The sequence below is a fragment of the Paroedura picta genome, chromosome 4 (assembly GCF_049243985.1).
Source record: "Paroedura picta isolate Pp20150507F chromosome 4, Ppicta_v3.0, whole genome shotgun sequence".
NCBI lineage: Eukaryota > Metazoa > Chordata > Lepidosauria > Squamata > Gekkonidae > Paroedura > Paroedura picta.
The window spans coordinates 26,353,996-26,373,036 of record NC_135372.1 but is presented as its reverse complement, the minus strand read 5'-3'; the positions used below and the strand labels follow the sequence as shown (position 1 = coordinate 26,373,036).

The window sequence follows — 19,041 nt, the reverse complement described above, 5'->3', positions numbered from 1 at the left end:
TCCTCACTCATCCTACTCCTGACACCAGGCAGCCTTGCTCTGGTCTTGCAAACTGAAGGCTATGGCTTCCTTCGTTGAGTCAATCCATCTTGTGTTGAGTCTTCGTCTTGTTAAAATTACCATTTTAGTTTTAAAGCTACCGTTGGGGAGTCTGAGGCCTGCTCTGTGCATGTTTAGGAGCAGCAGAGAAAAGTTCGAAGCACGGAGCAGAGGACCGGACGCAAAACATCATCATGGTGCTGAAAGATCGCATGAAGATCCGGGAACGCAATAAACCGGAGATCTTTGAGCTGATCCAGGAGATCTTCGCGGTCTCCAAGACCACTCACACGCAGCAGATGAAGGCCGTCAAGCAGAGCGTGTTGGATGGCACCTCCAAGTGGTCGGCCAAAATCAGTATCACAGGTACCAGCTTCTGATCGACCTCTGTAAGGCTGCCGTGATATTTCTTCTGAGGCATTCTCATACAGAACATTTCTTGATTTGGGGGAGGAAAGAAGATATCATTCCTTCTCCTCTCCTCTCACTTGCCTTTCTCACTTGGGGTCAGGATGAATTACACAGAGTGAGTCAATGGACGGGATGGGACATTCACTGAACAATACAAAAGGAACAAGGGTTGTAGATAGGATTACCAGACCCCATTCCTTAATGGAGGTGGGCATCCCTTGCTGCCAGGCCCCACCTCCCCACCCCTGATCAGATGGCCAGCAGGGGGTAACATACCCTAAATAAGAGGAAGATTCATCCAGTGTACAGCAACATGCCTACATCACTGCCAACATGACTCGGAAGTGATGTCATCACATCTGGAATGTTGGGGCAATGCTCTGGTATTTGAGCAAAAAACTCTATGGTAGAGGCCAAATTGACCACATAGTTTTTGCCCTAGAGAGTCACCCAGAGGTCCCAGATATGATGACATCACTTCCAGGTCATGGGGGCAGGGATGTAGATACATCAGTCTTAGGAATTTCCACCCCCTCCCTCAGCCAGTTGCCAGGAAGGACCTGGTAACCCTAGGTGTAAACCCAACCAGGGCACATTCCTCACATATAGGATAATGCACTTTCAATGTGCTTTGGCAGCTGGATTGTCCTGTGCAGAACAGGAAAATCTACTTCTAAGGTGCATTGAAAGTGCATTATCTATTGTGTGCAGAACAGGCCCAGAAGTCTCAACAGAACTGAAGCCAAGCATACGCATTAATATGACATGTTGAAGGATGCAAAAACATGGAAGTAGGATCCTAGTTTCAGCATACTACGCACACCAGAATAGACCACAACCTCTAGTCACTTGTCCAAGTAACTTTGAAAATCATTTAGTACAGTGCGGCTCTGTTGCTTAAATAGCAAAGTTTTTCATAGTCTGCAGAACCCCGAGGGAGTCAGAACCCGTCCTGACCATCCCTGTACTTGTGTGTTTCTATGGCAGTTGTTTGTGCGCAAGGCCTGCAGGCGAAAGACAAGACCGGTTCCAGCGATCCATATGTCACTGTCCAGGTTGGGAAGACCAAAAAGAGAACGAAAACCATCTATGGCAACTTGAACCCAGTCTGGGAGGAAAACTTCCATTTGTAAGTGGTCCCCCTCATCTCTGACACTCCCCCCATCTCTGACATGCCATCAGCCCAACTCTCTTAGTAGACCAGCCCAAGTCACCAAAGTGTGGCACATTTGTTCCAACCAATGTGGTATAGTTGTGATCTAGGTGGAAATGTGGCTTGGCGTTCAGAAACCAGGGAAATAAGGACATGGCCAATGTTGCAATGTCGCTGGTTCGATCTGAATATTCCTCCTTTGGGGTTTGCTTTTAATAGAGAGAGGTGTAAAGTATTAAATGTGAGTAATAATGCGATATATCAATATAAGATTTGGCCATAGGCCAAATTAGGGTACCTTCTGCCCATCCCACAGAATCACATGGAGAGAAAAGACCTTTTTATATATTTTAACTGCAGCAGAAATATAGACACAGGGGGTTCCCAAATCTGTCTGTAGAACAGAGGGTTACACGAGGATTTATAACAATCCATTGAAGGTGGGGAAAGATGATGCTATTTGGGCCAAACCAATAACCTGGGGTCTACACCCCTTGCACATCCCACAGGACCAACCCCTTGCCATTATGCTAAGTCACTGGAAAAAAAGTTCACAAAAGTTATCTTGTTAATATAAACAATTTCATCCAGCCTTGAGAATAGAACATATCAGCCTTGGCAATATTTCAAGTTACGGTCAAGAAGAAGTTGGATTACAAAACAGGTACAGAATAGTTTTCTCTTCTTAACTGAACGAAAGCTGAGGGGGGGGAAGTTATTTCATTTCTCAGTCCATCAACAGTACATGTGAAGGGGACTTAGTAGTTCTGCTGGACAATAGGTGAATATGAGCCTACAGTGTGATACGGCAGCTAAGAAGGACTGGATGGCCTTCTGTGGTCTCTTCCAGCCCTGTGTGTGATTCTGATTCTCAGTTGTGAGTAGTGAACGTAAAACCAGCCCTGCTGGGTCTGGACAATGGTACATGTAGACCAGCATCACCTTCCAAATAGTGGTCAAACTGATGCCTGCAAGGATGAACATGGATACCAAAACTCTACTCCCTGTTATACCAACTAGATAGATCTTTGGTTAATCCAGCAGGACTCTTCTTGTGTTTATTGAGTAAGTCTTGATCCTGAAACTAATACTGGGGGGAAAAATTCCCCACTTCCTCCCATCAGCGAATGCCATAACTCTTCCGACCGAATCAAAGTCCGTGTCTGGGATGAAGATGATGACATCAAGTCCAGGGTGAAGCAGCGCTTCAAGAGAGAGTCTGACGACTTTTTAGGTCAGACAATTATCGAAGTGCGGACTCTGAGCGGGGAGATGGACGTCTGGTACAACCTAGGTAGGTGGTTGCAACCCAAACGCAACTTAGCTGAAAAGCTCCCCCTTTTTGATTCAGTTCAGTGGGCTTATCATGAAGCAATTATGCACGCTGCAGGCAGCAACCGGGAGCAGAGCCTCCGAAAAAGCCGCGTTAGTGATATGCGGAAGAAAGTGGAGCTTCCCGGGACCAGGGCGCAACGAGAACCAACTCCAGAGTAGCCGCGTGTATAATCAGATATTCTGGGTTCTATCCCGTGCGTAAGCAGTTTGCTTCGCTTCTTCTTCCTCGGTGTTCTCCATGCCGCCGTTAGAGCAGCCGTGCATAATAGGCCTCTGAGAGCCAGTTTGATGTAGTGGTTAGGAGTGCAGGCTTCTAATCTGGCAAGCCAGATTCGATTTTGCACTTCCCCACATGCAGCCAGCTGGGTGACCTTGGGCTCACCACGGCACTGATAAAGCTGTTCTGACTGAGCAGGAATCTCAGGGCTCTCTCAGCTTCACCCACCTCACAGGGTGTCTGTTGTGGGGAGAGGAAAGGGAAGGTGACTGTAAGCCACTTTGAGACTCCTTCGGGTAGAGAAAAGCGGCATATAAGAACCAACTCTTCTTCTTCTTCTAGACAAGCGGACGGACAAGTCAGCTGTGTCTGGTGCCATCCGGCTGCACATCAGCGTGGAGATCAAAGGCGAGGAGAAAGTGGCACCGTACCATGTGCAATACACCTGCCTCCATGAGGTAAGCGAGATGCCAGCAGGCATGACGCACAAGCTCCATGCAGACACCGCAATAACCTTCATGTAAAGATGGATTTGTCAGTTCTGCGGTTTTGACCCCCAGTCCCCGTTCTTTCCGTTCTTGGAGAAGGGGAACCTGTGAGTCTTTCATTTTGCTCCACTTGCTGTTGCTAGGCGAAACACGGATAGTCACAGTCATGACGTGTGAAAACAAAAAAGAACCAATACAGGCTCATTGGTGCATCCCTCAAAAAACTGTGGTTTGTTGACAATAGTATTTGCCAAATGCAGATGACAAATCTTGCTTCTTCTTCCTGTCTTCACACAAAGAGGATATCCTATCTTTCCCGTCATTTCTTTGACCCTGCATCCACCAGGGGGCAGGCTACTCAGTAAGTTTGGCTATGTGAATGTAGACAACAAACCAGAAACAGTATAAATGAGTTTTAATTCCTTGCTACACACCCTGCTTCAGGGCCATCCAACTAAACCCCAGTTTGTTGAGCCATCTGTATGCGGATGTTGTAACTAACTGGGGTTTGATCGAACTCTGATTGATGAAGTCACAGGTTAGTTAGTTAGTTAGTTAGTTAGTTAGTTAGTTAGTTAGTTAGTTAGTTAGTTAGTTAGTTTGTTTGTTTGTTTGTTTGTTTGTTTGTTTGTATGCTGCCATGAGCCAGCTCGTGGCAGTTCACAGTCACATAATCATACAAATATCCAATTCCATAAAACCACAATAATAACAACACGCCTAAAAACAATTCCCACAGCTAAAACTATATAAGATGGTGGTAAAAAATGCTAATAATCCTCTCCCTGCAGTGAAATCCTTGGAGTATGTCCAGATGTTGGACAAGATGACAGCACTGAGGATGGTAAAATAGGGGTAGATCACCCAGCAACTTGGGCACCATTTAATATTGTGCCCAAGAACCTTAAGGGGGGGGACCCAATCTTGTACCCCAGGATCACCACCTGACCTCAACCAAAAACCTGGTGGAAGAGCTCCATCTTACAGGCCCTGCGGAATTCAAAGAACTCTGTCAGGGCCTGCAGCTCTTCTGGGAGCTCATTCCACCAGGTAGGGGCCAGGACCAAAAAGGCCCTGGCCCTGGTCGAGGCCAGGCATGCTTCCTGGGGCCCTGGGACCATCAGCAGATTCATACCTGCAGAGCCAAGTGACCTGTGGGGGGCATAAGGAGATAAGTGGTCCCTCAAGTATGTAATATCTACATGCCTTCATTGTTTCCAGTTCTCTGCCTGAGGGCCCCTCCTTAACTTAATCTCCTCTTGTTTCTTTCATTTTCCAGAACCTCTTTCATTTTGTGACGGACATCCAAAACAACGGTGTGGTAAAAATTCCAGATGCCAAGGGCGACGACGCTTGGAAAGTTTATTTCGATGAGACAGCCCAAGAGATTGTGGATGAGTTTGCCATGAGATATGGAGTTGAGTCCATCTACCAGGCCATGACGTGAGTCAATGTGTATAAGGCTTAATGTTAGGGGCTGCCTCAGTTTTGGACCCAGTGGTTTCTAAGAGTATATTTGGAGCGATTATATAAGGAGACAATTACATGACGTCTCGCTAGTGACCTTTTGGGGGCAGTTCATAAAGTAAGAACGATACAACCACACAAATTATTAGTACAGACACCAATGGGTAGAGATAACAAAGTCCTACCAGGGCATAAAAACAACATAAAGCAATCTTTGGCAGAGTAAAATGGGCCCATTCCGCACACATTAGATCAGGGGTAGTCAACCTGTGGTCCTCCAGATGTTCATGGACTACGATTCCCATGAGCCCCTGCCAGGTTGACTACCCCTGCACTAGATAATGCACTTTCAATGCACTTTAGAAGTAGATTCTCCTGTTCTGCACAGGAAAACCCAGATACAAAAGGACATTGAAATTGATTTATCCAGTGTGTGCAGAATGGGCCATGGAGTCTTCAGAACAGCCCTCAGGCAAGACGCCAACTATAAATGTCCCACTGAAGAAGTCAGTGAAAAAAGAGAACTCTTTTGACTTGGTGCCTCAAGAACAGTAACAAAGCAAGTATTAAGGCACTGAGAGACCAGTATGGTGTATCCAGTGTCATGGTATAATAAACAGACTTCTAAGGACAATAAAACCAGAGTCCAGTAGCACCTTTAAGACCAACAAAGATTTAATCAGGGTGTAAGCTTTTGAGTGCAAGCACTCTTCCTCAGACTGAAGAGTGCTTGCGCTTGAAAGCTCACGCCTTGAATAAATCTTTGTTGGTCTTAAAGGTGCTACTGGACTCTGCTACTTCAGACCAACACGGCTACTCATTTGAATCTAGACTTCTAAGGAGTCTTCAAATTTCAGTTGGTTCTTTAATGTCCAGAATAGTAAAGAGATCTCCAACGTGTTTTGATGGGTGGCTTTTTCAAGGGACATCAATTTCAATGTTTTCAACAGGAAGCTTCAATTCAGAGAAACAATCTCTTAACAGAGAGTAAAACTGTTATAACCACGGCTACTCTTAGCTTAAGGCGTTCCAGAAATCAACTGAGGTTTGAAGACTCCTTATAAGTCTGTTTATTATATTGTGACATCGGATAAACCAGTGGTCCCCAACCTTTTTATCACCGGGGACCACTCAACGTTTGACAATTTTACTGAGGCCCAGTGTGGGGGGGTAGTTTACTCCTCTACTCTCAACCTCTGCCCTAACGCTCTCTGATCGCTATGGTAATGTTTAAACATCCCTTCAAAATAAGATACAGACCCGCCACAATAATGAACAAGGAACATTTTATTTTCATGGAAATTTTAACTCATGACAATGACAAATCCATGGGAACCCTGAGCTTGTTTCTCTGCAACGAGATAGTCCCACCTGGGAGTGATGGGAGACAATGACACCCGAAGTGTGTTGTAAAGGGCCGGGGGGGGGGGGGGAGAAGGCGTCCTTCACGGACCACCTCCAATTAGTCGAAGGACCACATGTAGTCCGCAGCCCACAGGTTGGGGATCACTAGGATACACGATACTGGTCTCCCAGTGCCCTAATACTTGCTTTGTGTCTGGTCCTTCACTGGGCCCTACCCCTCCTATTTCATTTTTTGCTTCAAGAACAGTAAATCAGGCACCAGTCAAGCTTCAATGGGAAGGTCATTCCAAAGGTCATTCCACCACTGAAAAAGCCCTGAAGCTGGTTTTTACTGTAGGGAGTTTGAGGAGGGTCCTAGAACTTTGACCAAAAGTGCCATCTCTTCCAGGGTTGGATGCAACCCTACCCCAAAAATCCCCTAGGCTTGGGAACCCTAAAGTCTCAGTGTACCCATCCCATGTTTGTTGCCTTGACTTCTGGGATCAGTCTGTTAAACCTCAGTGTAGCATAACGCAGAAGATGCTAGGGTGCGGCTAAAAATGGGGAGGGGCCTCTCTGAAAAGGTGCTGCCAAGTGACTCACAAAGTTACATGTCCAAATTGTTACCGATTGTAGACTATGCTGCTGAGCTTCAGTTTGCTGTAAGTTGGGTGCTACTATGTCATTCTGCATCACTGCATAAGAACCCAGGAGCAGCCATGCTGGATCAGGCCAGTGGCCCATCCAGTCCAACACCCTGTGTCACACAGTGGCCCAAACCCATGCCATCAGGAGGTCCACCAGCGGGGCCAAAACTCTAGAAGCCTCCCCGTTGCTTCCCATGCACCAAGAAGACAGAGCATTCCTGCCTTGTGGCTGAACAAGGGCAGATGGACCCTTGTTCCATAGGTCTATCCAGTCCTTGCTCGAAGCTGCCTGAGCTTGAAGATGCCACTGCTTCCTGCCAGAGCACTCCGCTGTGTCTGAAACTCTGCAGGGATCCTTTTGTTTTAATCTGCGGCTACAGCCGCTGGCCAATGAGGCCCATTCCCCCAATTCACTGGGGCTTTTTTTTTGTCCTCTTTCTGCAGGCATTTTGCCTGTCTCTCCTCCAAATACATGTGCCCTGGGGTGCCAGCCGTTATGAGCACCCTTCTGGCCAACATTAATGCTTACTATGCTCACACCACTGCCTCCACCAACGTCTCTGCCTCTGACCGTTTTGCTGCTTCCAATTTCGGGGTAAGTCCGATGGTGCGTAGAATACTCCTTTCCTACTTCTTTCTCTCTATGCTTTTTTTTGGGGGGGTGGGGTGGGGGGAGGGGGGTGCATGGTGATGAAAAGGGCCGCATGAGATCACCACCACGGAGCACAGGGGCCCTGTGGGACTTAAGACAGTTCCGCGGGGACTAGAAAACAGGATTGTGGTTGAAGCCTATACATATACCTACCATCAACAAGCTGCTCCCTACATAAAACAAAGGATAACCAGAGATAACCAAGATCATTTAGTGTACTAACAAAGTGCTTTATAATCCTCCCTCTCTGAATGCAGAAATGGCCCCGAATTTTTAGACTGTTTTAAATGTAAATTATAAATGTTGTGTTGGAATTTTAATGTGTTGTAAAATGCATGTTATCAGCCACCCTGATAAATTTGAGAAATACATTTGAGAAATAAATTTGAGAAATAAATTTGAGAAATAAATTTGAGAAATAAATTTGAGAAATAGATTTGAGAAATAAATTTGAGAAATAAATTTGAGAAATAAATTTGAGAAATAAATATTGGCTAGATATTATTATTATTATTGGATTTATTGCTCACCACTCCCAGACAGGCTGGCTTGTGGCCAGTTACATACAAAATTCAGAGCAACAATACAATCCCCATTTAAAACCCCTATTAAAAACCCCATAAAAATTACAGAAAAACACAAGAACCATATGGCGGAAATAACAGTATATCTTAACAGCCCCTAGGGTAGTTCAGCAGTGGAATGGGCTGCCTCAGGAGGTGGTGAGCTGCCCCTCACTGGCAGTCTTCAAGAAGTGGCTGGACAGATCCTTATCCTGGATGCTTGAGGCTGATCCTGCACTGAGCAGGGGGTGGGGCTAAATGGCCTGTGTGGCCCCTTCCCACTCTAGGATTCTGTGAGTCTAGCTTAGCAGTGGAATGGGCAGCCTAAGGAGGTGTGGAGCTCCCCCTCACTGACCATCTTCAAGCAGCAGCTGGACAGATCCTTGTCCTGAATGCTTGAGGCTGGTCCTTCCTTGAGCAGGGGGTGGGACTAGATGGCCTGCATGGCCCCTTCCCACTCTAGGATTCTATGAGTCTCGTTCAGCAGTGGAATGGGCTGCCTCAGGAGGTGGGGAGCTCCCCCTCACTGGTGGTCTTCAAGAAGCAGCTGGACAGATCCTCATCCTGGATGCTTGAGGCTGGTCCTGCCTTGAGCAGGGGGTGGGACTAGATGGCCTGAGTGGCCCCTTCCCACTCTAGGATTCTATGAGTCTATAGAAAGGGGCCTTCCCAAACAACTCAAAATGGCAGGCAACCTGACTGCACACATTTCTGCATTTGGCAGCACCAAATCAAACCCTGTTAGTCCCGGCTTTAAAAAATGAAAACTGGTTTTCTGGGGATTCCTTTGCTGCAGGGCAAGTTAGGGGGCCATTTGCTCTGCGCCCAAAGAGGCAAATTTCAGTGCAGAAACAGACAAAAGCCTCGACCCTTAAAAATGCAAATCCGAATCCTATCCCTTGTGTGAAAACAATCCTGGACAGATCTTATTTTATATACCCCTCCTATTTAAGCTGTAATAATGCTTACTAACGAGGAATATTCCTAAAGATTTCCTAAAAGAGGACACTTGCATCACATTTTTTTTAAAAAAGAACCCAAAAGACAACAGACACACACAAAAAAAGAGAGGATGTGTGTTTAATTACATCTTCATTTAATAACGGGGATATGGCAAACTGATCAGAGACCATGTTATTTGGACATTTCCGTGGTGATCTTTTCTACAGCCCATGTAGCGTTCGTTGCAACCCAAAACCTGATTGAAGCTTCCTGGCTAAGTCGTTCTTGAGTCCCCCTCCCCAAATACTTGTGAATGTATTCAATTTTGAAGATATGTACATTGTCAAAAAGAGCTTCTAATTGTGGCTGGACTGTTGTATCTAAGCCCAGGTGAGAGGATGGAAAACCTGTGGAATATTTGTTGCTGATACCAAATACGGCACTCCGAGAACCTCGGCGTTTATCGGATAACAAAAGCCGCCTTCTAGTTCTCGTGGCTGTAGCAGCATCATTTGCAAGCCACTCTACTTCCTAAAAAAATCTCCCAACAAGGATTGTTGCCTTATGTGGGACATATCCACATAAGGGAGTGCTGGCACAGAATCCTCCCCCCCCCCACACACACACCTTCCTTTCCTCTCCCCCTTACCTTTCACTTCCACAATGTCCTTTCTGATCCCTCCCTCCTCCCTCTCTCTCTCAAACACACACACACAGAGACTCCTTCCCCCCATTCCCCCCGCCCTCTTCTTACCTATCACTTTCCTAACCTCAACCCTGTCCTCCCCCCCCCTGACACTCATACAGAGAGAGGGAGAGAGAGAGAGAGAGAGAGAGAGAGAGAGAGAGAGAGAGAGAGAGAGAGAGAGAGAGAGAGAGAGAGAGAGAGGCACTTGTCTCCCCCCTCCCTTTCCGTTCCTCACCTTTTGCAGCACGAGGGCTGCGTTCGGCAATCCTCCACCACCTCAGCTGAGCAACCCGCGGCTGGCTGCTGCGGGGCTCCTTTGGGGCTCCTGTGGCGCTGCAGCAGAGGTGGCTTGCTCTGCCACAGTGGCTGCCCCGATTTCCTCAGCTGCCATCACCACCACTGGCCACCTCCATGGCGGCTGCGACTCAATGTCTTCTGGCACGCCCGGTGGGTGGGACTTATGGATTACTTCCATTTCACTGAACGCACCAGAAGATGTGTTCCACATCAAAAAAAGATGTTGTCCAGATTGGCTCAGAAGAACTGAAAATTATAACAGTTCTGCAGGGCCTGCAAACCAGACTGGTTCCACCAGGCATATGGTTGAGGCCAAACAAGAGCTAACACTGGATCTCATAGACCTCTCCACCCGTATTAAATCCGTGGGTTCAGTAAGACCCAGACACTCAGCTCCAACCACCAACAATTCTACTGGAACCAGAAATACTGAACAGCTGAACAAAGATAAATTTCTGTGCCTGCACACAAAACCTTATGCCCAGCTTTAAACTTTGTTGGTCTTAAAGGTGCCCCTGGACACTTTGTTCGTTGTTCTATTGCTTCAGATCAACACAGCTACCCACCAGAATGTATCTGAAGAAGTGTGCATGCAGTCAAAAGCTTACACCCAGAATAAAACTTTGCTGGTCTTAAAGATACCACTGGACTCAAACCCTGTTCTGTTGCTTCAGACCAACAAGGCTACCCACCCGAATCTACTGGGAATATGTGCTTCTTGGACACTTTTTCCAGAAAAGATTTCCTAATGTACAGATCCTGTGTTGGTAGGAGTGTGCCCTGGAGGCAGCCGTGCAGGCCACCAGCTGATGCTGAGATCTGTTCCTCCTTTGCCATCCAACTATCAGTGATAAGAATACAAAAAAAGGGATGTAGCAGCTGGGCATTTCTTCAGCCTACCTGCTGCCCCAAGCAGAGTCCTCTTTTCTGGCTTGTGGCTGTCCCTTATTGGAACCACAGCAGTAAAGGGGAGCGCCCAGTCCTCGCTCCACCCTGTTTGGATGTGGGGTTCTTTAGATTTATTGATTGCCCCCTTGTCAAAGGCTCGGGGCGGTTGACAACGATAAAAACATATGATAATGATGTTGGCCATTCGGTCGAGTCCGAATCTCGGTGCTCCTATGGCTCAACTCATCCTATGCCTCAGCCACAAGTCTGGTGCAAGAGTGAAATCTTACAGGCCCTTCGGAACTCTGTCAACCCCAATGGGGCCTAGATCTCAGCTGGCAACCCATTCCGCCAGGCTCCGGTTGAGGCCAAGCATATTTCTTGGGGGCCTGGGACTACCAGCAGAGAGCTCCATTAGAGAGAAGGAGGCAAAAGCTACGAATGCCTAGATCCTACCAGGATCTGGGCGCAGCTGAGAGCAAATTGTAGAGAGGTAGGAGGCAGCCGGGCATATTTCCGTCACGCCTGGATCTAGCTGTAGATGAGAGCCTAAAAAAAAGGGAGGAAGGCAACAAGCAGGCATCTCTGTGTCATATGTGGATGCTGCTTCAGCAGAAAGCACCATCAGAGGGAAGGAGGTTGCTCTGGACCCCAGAAAGAGGAGGGAAGGCAGTAGCCCGGTATACCTTCAGCATGCCTGGATCTAGCCGAGAGCCCCTCAGAGAACAATCGGGTATCTTTCCATTATGCCTAGAGCCCTCCTCCATGCTACTGCCAACTCTCATCAGTGGGACCATCAGCAAAAGAGGAAAGGGCGACCAGACTATCCTCTCTCCTGCTCTGCAGAGGCGCCTTCCCGACAAAAGTTATTTAACTTGAATGTCATTTGCAATTCTTTTTTTTTTTTAAAGAAAATTCAGTGTGCTGATTTGGCAGCCAGTTTTTGGTGACGATTAAGCCAGGAAAGCTTCTTACGGGTGATGGATTTTTCTATGTGAAAAAGAGACGGCAGAGTTTTGAAAGGAATCCGATCTTGATGACTTGGCTTCTCTCAGTGCAATGGGGTCACCTAGCAGGGTGGATCTGCTCCAGCCCAGGCACCAAATTATAGACTTCTGTTTCCATGTTTTTGACCCTTGCCTTTTGCTAGTTAGGAACTGAACAGGAAGAAGGAGACCCTTGCCCTATCTAGGGGGCCCTTGAAGAAGAAGGGTTAGATTTTACATCCCACTTTTCACTCCTCAAAGGAGTCTCAAAGCGGCTTAAAATCACCTTCCCTTCCTCTCCCCACAACACAGACCCTGTGAGGTAGTTGGGGCTGAGAGAGCCCTGACATTACTGCTCTGTAAGAACAGCTCTATCAGGACTGGGACTAGCCTAAGGTCACCCAGCTGGCTGCAGGAGGAGTGGGAAATCAAACCCAGCTCACCAGATGAGAAGCCACCACTCTTAACCACTGCACCAAGCTACATCTGTTGAATTTCCAGCAAGCAGGCTCTCTAGTGATAAGAAATCTCTTTATTGAGAGAAAATGGTGACTGCTTGGCAAATGCTAGAGGATTTTGAGGTCACTGCTGGGATGGGTGGAGTTTGGAAAGGATACCACTTCTGGGTGACACTTTAGGAATTTCACTTGATCTCTATGGGGTAGTCCAGGGGTAGACCAGGGGTAGTCAAACTGCGGCACTCCAGATGTCCGTGGACTACAATTCCCATGATGCCCTGCCAGCATTCTCTAGCAAGGGCTCATGGGAATTGTAGTCCATAGACATCTGGAGGGCTGCAGTTTGACTACCCCTGGTAAAAACCATAGAAACATTGGGACATTTGTATGGCATAATTACGGAAGCCATTTTTCCTGACCTTTTTTCTCCTGTCCCTTAATTTGTCCATTATGAGCAAGTCAACATTCTTGTGATGATAACCCAGCAGGTTTTTTAGCTGTTTTTGTGGTATCCTGAAGATTATCAAATTCCCATATCTTTTCCCCCCGATACTAGTCCTGCAGTCAGCATCTGGTTCTGGGGAAATCCAGAAGTGATGTCAATCCACTCTTGGAATCCCCGGAAACTCTATGACCATTTCTGCACAAGGAATCTGCCCCTGGACAGCCTCTGGTTGCTGGCGGGGTTTAGAGCCCCCTCCACATGACGTCGCCTGCTTCCCAAGGCTGTCCAGGGTCTGGCTTGCATTTTGCCAAAATTTGGCTTGGGATGAGAGAAATCGCAAAAAGTAGATTTGCCACTTTTTATCGCATATCCCATCAGTGAGCAACCAGTGAGCAGCCATAGGCAAGGTCGTATGGAGGGGGAAAGGCACAATAGTCTCTGCATTGTCCCACAGTCACACCTGCCCTCCCCTCTCCATTTCCTGCTCCGAATTTTTTTTTTTAAATGGCACAGCTCACATTGCAGCACAGCTGCAAAGCTACATTGTCAAAGGTAAAATAAAATCTTCTGCAAAGCATCCACAGTCTTTTTGGGATCGGGCAGGCAAAACACCGTCCCGCTTCTGATTTCTGGAGGTGGAGAATGAGCTGGGAAAGGGGCCTTCCCCAATCAAGCAGCCTTCTCCCAATCATCCAGGAGTCTGAGCATTTTGTTTTTAAGCCAACTGTTTACAAAAAAAAAAAAATTGGGGGGGGGCTCCAGTCATTATGTCCAGCCTTCTCACAACTCAGGGAGGCAAAACGCCGTCCCGTTTCTGTTTTCTGGAGGTGGGGAATGAATGGGGAAAGAGCTTGGAATTTTCTACTACACATGGCTAGGGAATCCCTTTGTTTAAGCTGGGCTACCACCCACTTCCTGTTACTCATCTCAGCTCTCTGTCTGCTGCTGTGTTAGCATGTAGTCCTGTCAATAGGCCAACCTTAAGGGGGCCTGCAGTATGTTTCTTTTGTAACATCTTTCTATGTTTTTGTAGATGAATATATTTTGTGTACAATATTTTCCAGTAAAGATTTCTCCTTTTAAACTACAAGCGCTATGAGCTTGGATCTGTGTCTAACCCACAAAGGTAACAAATAATCGGCAACATTCCGAAGCCTACTTTGCAACTCTGTTTTTCCTCGAGTGATTATTTAAGCCAAACCGAGTCAAAAAATCCCAACAAAGTGCTCTAGAGTAGAGGCTGGGAGCGAAGTCTTCATGCCACAATGCCGGTTTTAGGAATACTTTTTCAGGGAAGCAGAACCCCCAGATTCTGTTGCAGAGGATTCTCTGGCAACCCTCATGATTTACCCTGGGAGAAACAAGATGACATGTTGGACTCTTTCAACTACTCTGCCTCTTATGTATTGACAGGATTCCAAAGAGTTTTAAGAACTGGGTTTTCTTGTTCGCGTCCGTTTTTCAAAAGTCAACCAGTGAAGGCATGTTCACACACAATTCTACGGTTTGTGGTTGGAGCTCACTGCATCCGCCTTGTCCAGTGTCTAGCGTGCTTTGCTGCTCTGTACATGATAACCACGAGCAACCCCATTTGAGGCAAAGGAGGCCAATTGATTTCCTACCGCTTCCTTTCAAAGGCAGCCCAGTTGGGGAGGAGAACAAGATTCCCTTTTCCGCAACAGCCGTGTGTGTAAACAAGGCCTCAACTGCGCTTCTGTATTGAGTTGATTTTGTTTGCCCGTCAGAGATACGTTTAGACCTTGATAGACTGTCTTCTTCTTCTTCTTCTTTCCCTGTTGTTCTTTTCAAGTTGTGACCTGCAAATCGTGTTAATTAGAGAAAACAAAACAAAAATGTTAGGCTTTTCTTGTTTCAAAACGTTGTTTCTTTCTTCTTTTTCTCTCAGAGAACCTAAAAATTGGGTGTTTTCCCTCCCCCCCAAAAAACAGACTGTGTCGCTTTAACCCTCTGTGTGCCATGGCCGGTGCTAAGGCGTGCTACGGAGGCTGTGTTGTGGCGGATGTGCAAGTGTGCGCTGCGCACGTCTTTTGCAAGAACTGCTTCTCGTTGTCTTTTTCGTGCACTAGCGATAAAGGAAGAGGCAGGCTGGGGGGAGGGTGGGGAGAGGTTTAGCCAGGGCTGGGGAAGAGGGGACCAGACAAAGCTGCAAACGATCCAGGGACCCAATAGCCCGAGCTTGATGGAACCCAGAGTCTGGAGGGAATTGTAGGGGCAAAAATGTACCAAGGGCTAAAGAGGATTAAGAAAGGGATGCAGGCAGACTGATGTTGCAGTACAGGCGACATATAATAGTTTAATAATAATGTAATTTTCACAATATTTATTTCAACGGCATTACAAAATAACAGAGTTGGCCAACAGTGTGGCTCTCCAGATGTCCATGGACTACAATTCCCATGAGCCCCTGCCAGCATTGACGAGCCACAGATTGGCCACCTCTGCGTAATAACAATAACTAGGACTGCCAACCCCCAAGTGGGCCCTGGAGATCTCCTGGAATCACAGCAACTCTCCAAATGATGGGGAGCAATTCCGCTGGAGAACATGGCTGTTTTAGAGGGTGGACTCAATAGCATTATAACCCAAACCTCACCTTCCCTGTGTTCTACCTCCCCCACTCTGAAATCTCCAGGCATTCCCCAACCTAGAGTTGGGAACCCTAAATTAAGAACAATATCTAAATACAACAACAACATTTAAAAGAAAGAGTCCAAAGAAAAAAAACAAGATGGACGGGGGATCAAACGAACCCTTTCATCCAGATGAAAATGTCTCTGATGAGAATTCTCTGTAGTTCTCCTGAAATTTCTAGAATCAGGGCAAAACAACGGAGCGGGTATCTGGCTATTCATTAATTCATTCATTGACCACCGTTCTTGGTCCAGCAGGCTCACGGTGGTTTATAACAGTAAGCATAAAATACCATAAAATCTCCACATTCCCATAAAATTCCCACAAACCCAAAGTCCCACCCCCCCAACCGACTCAATTGACCCTTTGACCCAGTACTTCAGGGAAGGTGTTTGGAAGAGGGACAAAGCAGATCTTCCTTGCCCTGGCCTCAACCAAACACCTGGTGGAAGAGCTCCAACTTGCAAGCTCAGCAGAACTGCGATGGCTCCAACAAAGCCCTAGGTTCTTCTGGGAGCTCACTCCATGAGGCAGGGGCCAGGGCCAGAAAGGCCCAGGCCGTGGTCGAGGCCAGGAGCACTTCCCATGCACCGTAGATACCAACCTATCCAGATTTGCAGAGCAAAGAGTTCTGCGAAGAGCACAAGGAGTTAGCTTGCTTGTAATCCTTCCACACAAGAACAGGATTTTGTAGTATGGCTTGACATTAAATGCAGCAACAAGGGGGCTCCCATCTAGCTGATTTCCCCACAGTTTCCCTGCCCAAATCCCCCAGAAGTAGCCCTCTCCGGGGCCACTAGACTTTCTGCAATTAAAAAAAATGGCAGAAGAATATCATATCAATATACTGTTCTAGCAAAAGGGGTAGCGGGTTCCCTGAATCTCCAGCTTTCTTTCTTTTCTTTTTTAAGTATATCTCTAGCCTCTTTCTTTGCAAAGATATGCCTTTTCCCCTTATGTTTCCACAAGGGAAGGGGACAGAGATCCACTTTTTAAAAAATGGACAGTTGAGAATTCAGGAAATCCGCTACACCTATCGCTGAAATGGTATATCGCTAGTATGAGATCCCACTTGATAATTTAAAATAATAAAATCCCCCTGGTGGCAGGGGGAGGAAACAGCTGTGGCTGGGACAAGGTTGGGGAAATGGCTGCCACATTGGCAGGAAAACCCACACTGCAGAAGTGTTTGTCCCATGTGTGTAGAACATCAGGCTTTCTGCAACTTCAAAGCCACACAGAGACTATTGCTGGCCATATACTGGGAGAATATACAGGCTTGGATCCACTGGAGTGTTGCTGCAGACAGAAGGATTTTCCTCTTTGAAGCATTACTTGTGTCCCCTCCCCTCCCCTCCCATTGCAGCCCGAAATTACCTTCCCCCAACATTGCTCCTGGGGCAGAGGGGAACCCCAAGAGCAGTATTTGGGGGAGGCATTTTTGGACTGTGGTAGGAAGGGAAGAGGTGTAAAAGTCATGTTTTGCAGGTGGAAATCCACCTGTAGAAATACTCTATGCATTCCACATTGTGACTTTTTTTTAGTGCAGGCAACACCCGGAAAACCCAACATTTGATGTCTTTAATATTGATAGGAGCCTTGCCTTGTGGTTCAATAATAGTTAAAAACATTCTCAGTTTAAAGCCAAACACAAAATAGCAAATCCCAATGGAGATGGATGTCCATTGGCAATCCTGTGCTTGATTGGCCTAAGGCCATCCAGAGAAAAAAATATGGTAGTCAGGACTGGGGGTTTTGAGCACTAGCTGTGAGTGGCACATACATGTGGGGCAAACAGGAAGTGGGGTGGGTCTGCCTGATATTGGAACTGGGATCCCCCCCCCCCGGAGGGGGCACTGTTTTCCAAACAACTGTCTTTGCTGTTTGCATGCAATGTCGCACCAATGCTAACTCCCTTGTCCCACCTGCTTTGCTCACAAGTCTTTGGGGAATGGTAAGGGAGGTGCGGGGTGGCACAAAGCCAGGGTCCCTGGTTGAAGTTCCATCTTGCTTGGCCCAGCACTGAGTGAGTATGTCAGGCTAGAACATGGGGTCAGTTCCTTTCCTTCGCTTACCCAGATTGAATGATGCTAGTATACGGAGCATACAGCTGTCCGCTTGTGCATTATAGTTGTCTCACTGGAGAGGGAATGACCCCCCACACACAAACACCCAGTCAAAGCACATCCTTAGTACGGATCCCCCACAAGTCTCGTTGGATAAGGATCCTACTTCCTGTGGCCAGATGATGTGACCTGGCTTCACAGAGCAAGGTCCCTGACCTGTCTAATCTTCAAGCCAAGTCATCCTCTACTAGAAGATCTTCTCAGGAACCTCAGGGTTCAGGCAGAGGGAGAGAAATGTACCCTGATCTTAATGCCCCATGTCCCTAAGTTGATTTGAGCAAGGCAACTCAGGTATGGCAAGAAAACCGAGGAGCCAAACATCTCAGAATTTGAGATGTCTTGTGTCACCTGACCACTTCCAGCCTTGATAATCTGCACTATCCCCATGTGGCCATTGGGTGGTGCCCAAGTGCACAGATAGCACACTAGAGGGCTTCTGTGTCCCGGGTGCGTGGGTTTACTGGCCAGAGTGCCCCCATTGGAGATTTCGGGCACCTTCACACAGCTTTGGCACCTTTGCCATGCCTGGAATGAAGTTTGGATTTGGGTACCCTGCAGCTGCTCCAGAGTAGGCCTTCCTAAACCTTCCACTCCAAAATAAAATGGAATTTGGGTTGCCATCACCTTCCCTGTTCCCAGCCAACATTAGTGTAACACTGGATCTCTGAACCCGGAAAGCTCCACTGCCACCCATCTCAGCCAATGATGCCCCTTGTATTTTGGGGTGAGGAAGAGTTTCCATGAAATACACAGGAGTCAAGAAGGGACACACTTCTGCAGGTTGACGCTCAGGAACTAACAAAGTGGATCAGACACACCAGGGAGTGGCAGATGCTTTTGGTCTGAAAGTCAAAGAAAGAATCCTCATTTTGTATAACATGGTCAGTTTCCCTGCCCCAACATGCATGCAGTTCTAAAGCCAGGACTTTGTATTGGAATAGCTAGTTGGTATTTTGAATGATGGGGATGTTGGGGCGGGGGGTAGAGTTCATTTTTCTGTTACTCCATTTACCTGCTTCTGGGGCCTATCTTTTTCTGCAGAAAGAACGGTTTGTCAAATTGCTGGACCAGCTACACAATTCCCTTCGGATCGACCTCTCTATGTACCGGGTAAGGGTGTCCTGGGGAAGCATGCTTTGTTGTGTGTGTGCATGGGGGTGGGGGTGGAATTTGACTGTGACCCACATGTACTAACTGGCAGATGGTCTGACTCAAAGTTACTGCAAGCCCCTTCCTTAAATTT

General features: G+C 47.1%; 1 protein-coding gene across 1 annotated transcript in view; it reads left to right on the top strand.

The window, feature by feature from the left end:
* UNC13A (unc-13 homolog A) overlaps positions 1 to 19,041 on the top strand; it is a 161,582-nt gene that overhangs the window by 78,783 nt on the left and 63,758 nt on the right. Inside the window, exons 17-23 of the mRNA XM_077332044.1 lie at positions 178 to 405; positions 1,438 to 1,579; positions 2,728 to 2,897; positions 3,498 to 3,613; positions 4,923 to 5,086; positions 7,546 to 7,696; positions 18,840 to 18,908. Coding sequence (XP_077188159.1) covers positions 178 to 405; positions 1,438 to 1,579; positions 2,728 to 2,897; positions 3,498 to 3,613; positions 4,923 to 5,086; positions 7,546 to 7,696; positions 18,840 to 18,908 — 1,040 coding nt within the window. The remainder of the gene's footprint in view (positions 1 to 177; positions 406 to 1,437; positions 1,580 to 2,727; positions 2,898 to 3,497; positions 3,614 to 4,922; positions 5,087 to 7,545; positions 7,697 to 18,839; positions 18,909 to 19,041) is intronic.